Genomic DNA, 11,125 nt, shown 5'->3' on the forward strand with positions numbered 1-11,125 from the left:
CTCTATATATATATATATATATATATATATATATATATATATATATATATATATACAAGACGATCTCAGTATCTAAACGAAGACGCATGTACAAATGGTAACGTTAAATGTTAAAAAACACAGCTTTGGCATTTTTATATAGAGAGAGTTGTTTTCGTGTTTCTGGAATATATTCGTTGGTACTGACATTTATTGTAAAATGAGCCCAAGCACACGAAAAAGATGTGACAATGAAAACAGCAAAGACATACATCAAAGTCAAAGAGGGGTCTGAAGACAATCAGTTTATCAACAATTATACCACGTAATGGAATAACAGACGCCAAACGTCTGTGTGGGCCTGAAATCTGATCATTCCTCACGCCTCTGCTGCTTCTAGGAACCCGACAAGAAAACCTATTATCGCCAACGCAGCAGTAAATCAACTGGACACCTTATTACTCAAAGTCTACGAGTTTTTTTAGCTTTGTCTTCTGTGACAAAAAGTCACGAAAAATAGTAGTGACCCAACATACAGGGGTGCCAAATAATTAATCAGAATTTTACGGAATTCATACGATCGTTACTAGAAACATACGAAGTTTACAGAATACAAATCAAATCAAATCAACTTTATTGCTCAACAACTGTAGCTGGTACAATGTATGGCAAAGAAACAACAATGCTATCCATTACGCGGAAACATACAGAGTTTACGGAATACATACCATCCATTACGCGGAAACATACGATCCTTACTAATTTGGGGTCATTTGTGGTCATTTGGTGACTTGCCGCAGCGATCACCGGTTCCACCGTTTCTCAGCATCGCCCTGCTATTTGATCTAAAACACAGGCTACTATGTCGTGAAAGAAGTCCGCATAAGTGCTGTTTGGGATTTAACAGGGCAGGACAAGCCCTTAAAAGTCTTTGAAACCAAGATATTGTAGGGAGAACATCGCTATAATAGTCCGCCATCTTGAATTTGCTGCCGATGTTACGTGATCGTGGTGCAAGTCACCAAATTAGTAAGGATCGTATGTATTCCGCGTAATGGATCGTATGTATTCCGTAAACTTCGTATGTTTCTAGTAAGGATCTTATGTATTCCGTAAACTTCGTATGTTTCCTAGTAAGGATCGTATGAATTCCGTAAAATTCTGATAAATTCTTTGGTACCCCTGACGTATGTAACAGATTTCGCATCTTGTCACATACGTGAACAAATCAAGTCACTTCTAGATCTATTGTATCATACTTACTTAAAGAAAACAACATGCATATCGACAATAAATATATATATAATTCTTCTGGAAGCAAACGATAATTCCGTTATTCATTTTCCTAGCAAAAGCGTCAACCGGTACTTCAACAAGCGGAAAAACCTCATGCACCAGTTAGAAGTGGAGATCTCTGCGGTACGACAGGAGTATGACTATGATGGGCCGACCGCTAGACGACTACAGAGGCGGTAAGAATTATGTCATTCTATTTTACCAATTATGATTTTTTTCGTAGTATCGATAGTCACCGGTACCTATATCTATGCTCCACCACCTAGATAATATAATTTCTTCCGTGATTAGGTCCGGTGTGTGTGATTATGTATGATATCAATATCCATTGCATATTCATCCCAAAAGGGCGAAATACACAAGTGACAAACAGTGGTCTAGTCATCAATGTAAAGCACTAGATAATCCTAACACACTTAAACACAATGTACATGTACTATACTATTACTACTATGTAATAAAACACTATACGTGGGTGTGAATCTATTTGCCTAACAGTTTCTTATCTCTGTTTGAGACATATGGAGACATAGCTATATAATTTGCCCATCATATGTTCATTCGTGCATGACATCAGTTATCTGAAACAGATATAAAACAAAACCCTCTTCTTTACTCCTCTCCAGAGTCTCCATGATAGACAAACGATGTAGGGAGGAAAGACTAATGTCGGACGGAATCATGTCTACCATCAGTGTGCCTTCCGACTTTAAATACCACGTGGATAACGACCCTTGTAGGAGCGAGGATTTGTCTGTCCCGGGAAGACGGCCGAGCGTTCCGGTTGGGATATATCCTAGCCTTCCACCAAATGCTGCCAGAGAATGTCATGCAGAGATTCACGGTGAAACGCTTGTACTTGAGAAACATTCCGAAGTAAGCTCGGTCATGCAGGACGGCATCGCTGGATCGGGCAATGCCGTGGTTGGTTGGCGTCTAGCCAGCGAAGAATCGCCTGATGTAGGTGAGACATATTCCAAACTATGGACGCCACTGTACCCTTTAGCCTTCGCTTTCCGAGAGTACGCCTGGAGAGACGCTGTCACCGACATGGGGGAAACCTTCCACGGCGACGACAAGGATCACGAAAGCAGCGAGGAAGAATTAAGCGTGTTGGGGGGAGGGAAAGACGACAGCATTGAGACCACTGAGGGTAGAATACAGCACGAAATACAGGGCGAGGAGGCTATAGGGAATGGGCTTGAACATCCTGACGTGCGGGATAAGTCTATGGCTGACAAGCGGCAGTACAGCGACACGCCGTTCTTTCGCCCTATCCAAGCAGAGGACGCCTCCATGTCGTCTGATCTAGATTACTACTCGTGTATCGATTCCGACGATTCCCTTCAAGTTGTCCGCAGACCGTCCACGGTTCACGTCCAGGTACTAGAACGCCCCAGCGCGATAACTATATCAAAAAGTGAGGACGTCCTGGCGGAAAATTCACCTCCGCTTGATGAGGAGCACAACGGAGGCTTGACTTACAGGAGTCAGGGTGCGTCCCTAGGTCAATCCGGCAGCAGTTCGGAGCTGCGGACGCCCAGTAGGCAATCCTCAGACGGTACAAGAAGAAGCCCATTAGTTCGACAGATGGCTATTTCCAAACCAAGCTTTGACGATGACGAAGACACTACCAGTACATCTACACCAATCAAAAAGAAGCCACCACATCAATATGAGTCAGACGAGAGTACAGAATCAAGACAAAATATATTTATTCACCCTGCACTTGTACATAAAACACCAGATGACACTGCCACTTCACAGAAAGAGACAATGGACGTCGAGTTAAAGAACTCGGTGGCCAAGAGACAGAACCTAACACTACCAATACATCCCTATGCAAGTGATGCTTTAAATAGCAAGCGCCATTCAAAGGACATGAGCCCCTCAGATGCCAGTGACATTGCCTTCACTACACCTTCGTCGGAATCCATGTATTCAACTTGGCCTACAAGAAAAAGCAGCACGGATTTGTCGAGGCAAAAGAGCAGCTCAAACGTATCTTATCAAGATATCGACAACTATTCCAGCATTGTCAGTACTGACGATAACTCCCCTTCTAACTATGCCCTGCACCGTTTCTCGTTATCTGAACGGCCTCAGCTGGAACAACGTAACACTCAACCAACTGATGTTTCAGATTCTAATTCTGATACTTGCGTGCTGAACATCGTATGTCGGCCAGGTAGAAAGACTGCCGACCTAACTCCGGACTCACCGAGCATGACTTACCCCTGGAGTGATAATAAGACCGGTCCTATTTACAAACTCCGTGTTAACGAGGCAGGAGTTGATGAGAACTGTGCAGGTGGTACTAAAACTGGAACAACAGTTTCAGAGCTGATAGCGAGACGGGGCCCATCGGTCACACCGGAGGCTAATGAACTGGTGATTCCTTCGGATGAAGAATGTGGACGGACGTACGATAATCATCAGCAAGGGGCTGGGCAGGGCAATGTTCCCCTTGAACCGGATCAAAGCGTGATTACATCTGAGCTAGCAGCTATCTCTCCGGGTCACAAAATCAGAACCCCGATCCAAGGAACCAAAGCTGGCGGTTCACAGATGTCTGTTTCAAGTACGTACACTCGGCATGGCTCGGAAAGACATAGAGATATGTATAGTCGCCGGTTTAGCACTGGCAGACAAGAAGTAAAAATGATAGAAAATGAGGGGGTCCCGACGCGAGCTCACACAGAAAAACACAGAAACAGTGAGTCATTTTTGCATAGCCAACATCTTTCCAAGGCCTCTTTCCGTAAGACTTCAGACAGTAGTCAAGAGTATAAATATCCCGAGCTACGGTTGCAGGATTCTGATGAGACTGATAGCAGTGTTCTTAAACAAAACGTGCCCAGAAAGAGAGGTGACGAGTCTCCTGATAACATCAACGCCGTAAAAGATCGTGAAATCAGCGATAAAGATGGTTCAATTCTGCCCACGTCGTTTAGACGACCATCAAGAGACTCGCTTTGCAGTGTAGAAAGCACTGGCCACCAACAAGAAGGACGATACAGGGGAGTCGCCCGAGTTGATGACGGGTGCAAGGACGTGATCACACCCGGGCATCAGATGGTTAAAACACCAGCAGGATTTACTGGCGAGCTTTCCCCGACCAGTATAGATCTAGATAACTGCAAAGGTTCCCCAGAAGAGCTGGCTAAAGTACACAAATGCAGTGAACGCTGCCGTACGCGTCATAGATCATGTGTCCTGGAGTCTGGATGTTGTACCACGGGTGATCAGGATAACCAGGATTTTGAAACGTACACAGCCGCCGATGAACGTTCAGGACGCCCACGAGGTCGCACTAGCATCGACAAACGAGACAGTGGCTACCAGGAAACGAGTACTACAGATTCTAGTTTTCAGGTGATCTCCAAGACTGCATCATCGAAGATGAAGGAACCTCAGGCAGCTCATGCTCAGCCGTTGATACACGGTAACGGTCTGGGGCGGGGTGAGGAGAGGAGTCGATCGCGAAATAACGGTAACGTGCAGTACGACTCCGAACACCGAACGTTACCTTTCACTCTTATCGACGACGTTTTGGAACTCACTGATTCAGAGACGGAGACTTCTAGACCGTCATCCCGAAAGCGACAGAGCATTTCTGAAACAGATGTATGACCAAATGAGGTCCGCAAACCTTGTCATATTTATACATCACACTTCTGTCATTTCCCTATCCATTCTTTCATTCCTTAATCTGTGTGCGTGAAACAATCCGGCGTGGACCAACATTCTCGCAAAGAAGGCCGTATACTTGCTCAAGGGATAGAACGGAAATAACTTAACCATGCTGAACTCAATACGACCGGAGATGCACGCACGGCGTGTTATACATTGCCGTCACTATTCCGATGACTAGGTATATTAAGATGTACGTTGATTACTTGTTGCAGAAAAGGTCAAGGTGGCACTACCCCATAACTTGTGAAGCTAAGCGCAATTACCGAACGCTACCAGACCGAATAATTTGTTTTCATACATGGAAACTTTAAATCACTATGCAGGACTCATTCTACGGATACCCACCACAGCTTAACAGTCTTCTAATGGAATGCGTATTATGTGTGTAAAATCCAAGTGTGTTTTGTCAACTAAGGCACGGTATATAGATATAGATAATCTTCATTTGTAATTATACATGTACGTGAAAGGACGGGAAGAAGATATTCTTCGACTTTTTCTGCAATTTACTGGTTTTGTCTCTCATTTTGGCCCCACAGGTCAGGTCGGGCAATCGCTTTGTAAATAGATGTTGGTTCCTGGGAATAATGAGGTGATTTGGGTCACTCAATCGAGGAGAACGTAATCTGTAGCACAACATGCGACGGGAACGAGCTGGAAAATCATTCTGTCAAACAATACCAACGTCTAAAACATTGTGTACTGAAAAAAAAATACTCGTACTATTTTACTTCTTGTCACAACTTGATAAAGCGCCACCTGTCGGATAAGTCAGAACCCTGCATCGCCAGCAGCTGGTTTCCAACGACAACATCATGATCATTACCAGTCTTGTATCATCTCGCAGTACCCTCTATGCATGACATTGTATGTGACATCGACAACAAAGCAATCTGTGCTGAGTGGCGTGTAGAGGAGAGATAAGCTCGCACATCGTCGTATCGATCAAATCAGGGTGGTAAGAGTCGACAGCTACAGGCAGGGAACCTTCAGATCTTATCACTGTTCGTCACCTGAGCGATTTACACAGAAATACCGCCCGTGAAGAAAATAAAACACACGTTCTATGGAGAAGATCGATCTCACAAAAGGAAATCATTGCAATGGTCAGTATTCGTCAGACAACGCTTGCATATAAGTGGATAGCATTGAATTCAAATTCAGGTATAGTTACAATGACAATGTAGATTGCCATATGTTTATTATTTTATCAGCTCATCCTTCTAAGCGGTAGAATACATATGGACAGCCTCTCTTTATCATCCCACGAAACTTGCAAGTACTAGTGAAAAGAGTGACCTTATATATGCTGACTACGCCGAAATCCATGATGAAAAGCGTCTTATGGTAATACCTTGCTGATGATGACGAATATTCGACCTTCGATACATTCCCGGTGGGAAATGAGCTAAAATAATATAAAGCCGGCGATGGTAAGTCAGTGACGTGGTATGATGCATGTTTCACCACAATACCCTTTACTGACCATCCAACGGTTCTGATGGCCCTATGAAGCGTACGCTCAGAAGAGTGCGCATATTCTATCCTCCAAGCCGATGTCACTGGTTGGAGTTTGGCTTATTTTTGGCGTGTTTTTAGGCTTTTTGATCGGGGTTTCTTTTTTGCACTGGATTTCTTTTACGCCATCCCTAAAAAGTTCCATTGCAAAAAGAAACCTCGATAAATACGCCTAAAAACTCGCCAAGACTAAGCCAAACCCAAACCTCTGCTTGGAGAGTACGCATATTCTAGAAGAGCCGTCAGACCGGTCTAGCAGGCGGCCACAGTTCATTTCACGGTAGAAACGTCTTGGGATTTGGATGGCAATTAGAAAATTAGCCAGCAAAGTGCTACCCTGGACACGGTATTTTCTAGTGGTTGTATCTGATTTAACAAGGCAGAACTACTGAACAATAATGAGATATAGATATGTTAGGCATTTCCATCGATCATCATAAAGATTGATAAGAATAATTCGTATCACGCCTCTTAGCGGAATATAGTCTACAATACATTAACAGTGTCGTGAGCATAATGCAAAATATAACAACAACGTTAACGTTATTCGTATAGCGGAAGCCGTAGTTGGTTACAGGCGACTTTTACTGTCATCTACGTCTTTAGCTACTGAATTCTATAATCTTTAAAAGCAACACCTGTTTCCTTCTACAGTACTAGTGCACTATGCCCCCATGTGTCACTTACTTAAATCGATCTTTTTCTCCAAACGATTATTTCTACATTTCAGATTGCAGTCTACTCTGGCACTTACGTAAACAAAAGGGTAGCAAATAGCTTGAAAATGGCAGACGTGTACAAAAGATTTCGCTTGAAATGGTATTATCATTTAGACAACCCTGCCGAACAAAAACACCCTAGTCTAGCCTCTTGGGTGACGGATAAGCCTGAGGCGACTTATACCTAAATCCATGGAGACCTGGACAAACAATGGCAAACCTAAGAAGCACGCCACGTAGGGTAGTATTAGAACTAGATCGGGAATGGTGCAGTACAGTTGTTTGTGCCACAGTAGCGCAAAAGCGCTGTTTTTACTTTGAGTAACGAGTCCTAACGAAAAGTGTCAGCGTCCATGCCAAAACTCTCGCTATGCTCTGGTGTTGGTGTGCCTGCTCATACCCGCATATCCAGTCACAAGTCAGACAGGTGGGTACTTGTTTTGCTTCTGTCCATAATGGCGGAGTGGTAGACTATCACCAAACTGTGATGAAAATCTCATGGCATATCACTCATGATGAGCTCCAATGAAAACATGTCTTTAGCATCACACACTTAGCGTTACAGAAAAGGTTTGTATCAAGCAGAAATGGTCGCAAATGTCTTGTTATTGTCATTCTAGCACATCTGCAAACACGTTATCGGAAGCAAGCTTTGTTTACGAAAGGGATGAGAGCGCCAAACGGGCATTGTGAGTAGAATCACGACAAGGCAAAATTACAAAGAGTGTACGGTATGCACAGTGTACATTGTATACATTTTGTACTTTATTGATTTACGAAACGGGACAGTATTTAACATCTTATATACTATCGATACCATGGGTCTTGTACAATGCTCAACGGCACACTCTGCTTATGCTTGGGTATTCTTACATAACGTGTTATGCAATTGAATTGGTGTATACAATAAAAAAAAACCTGGTTAAGCAATCATGTACTCGGAAACAATGATTGAAACAAAAGAAACGCGATACGCATGGTGGACCGGGATGACGTAGGCAAATTAAAATGTACATCATAATACACAACTAACAGGTTCCAAATCAACTTTTAAATGGCTACATTTTCACTATCACAAGGACCCCACTAAACAATACCTTTGACGTTATAGTGGCAGGCGTTCTGTTCTAACGCTTCGACGACAGCGTTCAGCTTTCTGCCATGTATAATATACCTGTATGTAACACCTGGCACTAGAAATTGACTTTTGGTGAAGGAAACCATTATTGTAATGGGACGAAGGCTTTCAATTTTATAAGGGTAACACTATCAAAGGTTGTAGTGTGTGTTGTTTTTTTAATCGTACTTATGCTTATATCTATGTACCAACAGACTATCAGTATCAAATATGTTAATTGTAATACATGACCACATGTACTTGCTGTTTCAACCCACAGGTCAGGACAACGCCAGTACCCCATCACAACAAATGTCCACAACTGATAACCCTACGCCTACGCGAAGCATCAGGGACACAAATAACGTGACAGCACAGACCCAGGCCATCCGTTCCGGAGGTGCCGCGCCCTTTGAGCTCCCCGAGGCAGTTGGAGCTGTGGTCTTGCTTCTGATTCTATTGGGAGCCAGTATCGGCATCAGTAGACTTGTCAACTATTGCTACCACAGAGACGTGAACAGACTAAACTTTGAGGAGGCAAAGCATGCTGCTCCCAGGGCTCACCCAAACAATACGCAGAGAGATGACGAGAAGAAAACCGGTGTTTCAAGGGCATCCAAAAACAGACGCGACGCCTTTGGGTGATCAGGACAGTAACTGTCAAGAAATGACGGTGTCATATGACAATGCCGAAGTTCGACAAGAAGCTTCCATCAATGGGCACGTCCCATCAGATGAGAACAGAGCTACGAGAAGGACCTTGGAGAATCCAACTTTATTACCAGATAACGATATTTGGAGTATTGTAAATAAAATACGCACCGCTCGACCTTGCGACACGACCCAAAGGACTGCCACGGCGTCTGAGACAGTCGACCGCCTCTTGTACAGCGGAACTCTGAACCCATACAAAAGCAAAAGAATGTCGAAGAGAAAAGTACGGACCAAGTCAAGGTGCTCAACCATCAGCCAATAATGGACGGGCTTTCAAATATCAACCTGAAGATGGCAAATATACTAGTAGTACAACGGCAAAACAGGACGACCAGTCAGTAAAGAAGAAACACTGTGCAGATAATGAAACTGTCGACGTACCGTATCAGAAACCAATCTTAGATGCCCTTTCTCCCTCGTCAAAAGAAGAATATGAAGGCAATGCCGACACCAGAACATCTCAAATGAAAGAACAAACATCGATATCAATACACATGTATGGCCCTGTAAGCGAAGATCCAGACAACGCGTTGTCCAGATTGCCAATCACAAATGAGCCGACTTCCACGTCGAAGGAACAGCTTGAAGACAGCGTACACCGTACTGTACCAAGAGAACAATCATCAGTGCAGATAGAAGATACTAGTAGTCTTGCCAGCGAGCGAGCTCAGCACAAAATATTGTTGCAACAAGAAACGCGTGAAGAGTATAACATCAACACGGTCTCGCAGGACGTAAATAGCTACGAATCCTACAATTCTAAAGAGGCCGCGATCACTGTTTCCAAAGAGAAGAAAAAGAAAACCAAGAGGAAACGAAAAGACGACGATCGCGGAACACAGTCATCTCAGGATGATCGTGAAGTATCCATCGCGAATAGAGACACGGCGATACCCCCAGTAGTCGAAAACGAGAGTGCTACTCCTAATGTTACTAAAACAACATTAAGTTCCAAGGCACCAAAACGTCGCAAGAAAAAACGGAAAGCACGCAAAACATCGGCTTCAGAAGTAATCGAAGGCACAAATGTACTGGACAAAACACAAAGTACACACACCATTGAAACAGCTCCGGGAGACTTCCCTCCCGAAGTCAGCCAGGTGAATGTAAGGAAAAGAAAACTACTCGATCTTCTTACCGCGGAGCGTGGACTCCTGTCACCCACCAGACGACATTACACAGAACCAAGTACAGAATTGCCCAATGCTGGTTACCATGTGGTAGATATACACAGAGAATAAGACGGTACAATATTGGGATTGCAAGAAACAATGGTGGGCTCAAGTATGAATTCTAAGACTGATAATTATGCTGTAGAGGACGGGTGTCATGTGAACGGTGGTTTTGAAAGAAGTGACGATGTGTTTATGGATGAGAAACTCTCTCAGAGCGATAGAAGTGATAACAAACATGACCAAATAAGGGCGACACGATCATCTATTCCAGATGTCAGTTACAGTCGACTGCGCGCTCTATCAATGACGTCATCAATGTACGGGAAAAACAAAACGAATCCTCGTCAAAATGTCACCGAAAGAGAACTACATAAAAACTGTTGGGGTAGTGAGAGCAACGGTTCTCAAAAAGAAATCTACGATCCGCAAGAGTATATCAAGCGTCTGGCACAGTTAAGAAAAAATAGAAGTTCAACTTCAACTAGAGCGGTTAGCTGCGCAGATGAATAATATCAATCATATTCATGCAGGTTGCATTGCACATTAGATTGACAGGCAGACATGAGAACCATTGTCATCCCTTGTAATGATTATTATTGTGAGAAAACTTTTTCTACTGAAGCATTGTGGATAAAAACATTAAAGTTTGGGCTCAAGTTCGATGCTGTATTGTTTCATGTAAGATTGATATTAACGTTAAGTGTTCACCCTCAGTCATCTGTATTAACACGAAGAGTACATAAATATTTTTCTTTCAGTCGGCATATCATCTTACCAAGGATATCTTTCTAAAAGTCTAATTAACCCATGGGTGGGGTGGGGGGTAGGGGGTGCAGAAAGTTCCAGGTTGTCTTCAGAGTTTAGTACATTAATCTGGCTATTCACAACAGACAATGGCTCACCGAAACTCA

At 43.4% G+C, this 11,125-nt stretch overlaps 1 protein-coding gene and 1 pseudogene across 1 annotated transcript; both read left to right on the plus strand.

Moving 5' to 3' along the window:
• Positions 1 to 1,908: 1,908 nt before the first annotated feature.
• On the plus strand, positions 1,909 to 5,495 carry LOC109474019. The gene has a single exon (XM_019774224.1). It carries the CDS (start codon positions 1,909 to 1,911, stop codon positions 4,906 to 4,908), a length of 3,000 nt encoding a protein of 999 aa, XP_019629783.1. The 3' UTR covers positions 4,909 to 5,495.
• A 1,924-nt stretch (positions 5,496 to 7,419) lies between these two features.
• On the plus strand, positions 7,420 to 10,856 carry LOC109473358 (annotated as a pseudogene).
• The last annotated feature ends 269 nt before the right edge of the window (positions 10,857 to 11,125 follow it).

The sequence above is a fragment of the Branchiostoma belcheri genome, unplaced genomic scaffold (assembly GCF_001625305.1).
Source record: "Branchiostoma belcheri isolate BF01 breed outbred unplaced genomic scaffold, Haploidv18h27 scaffold3, whole genome shotgun sequence".
NCBI classification, from domain to species: domain Eukaryota; kingdom Metazoa; phylum Chordata; class Leptocardii; order Amphioxiformes; family Branchiostomatidae; genus Branchiostoma; species Branchiostoma belcheri.

Excerpts from the sequence above, each read along its gene's own strand:
- LOC109474019 (XM_019774224.1), top strand. The coding sequence starts at position 1,909 with ATGATAGACAAACGATGTAGGGAGGAAAGACTAATGTCGGACGGAATC.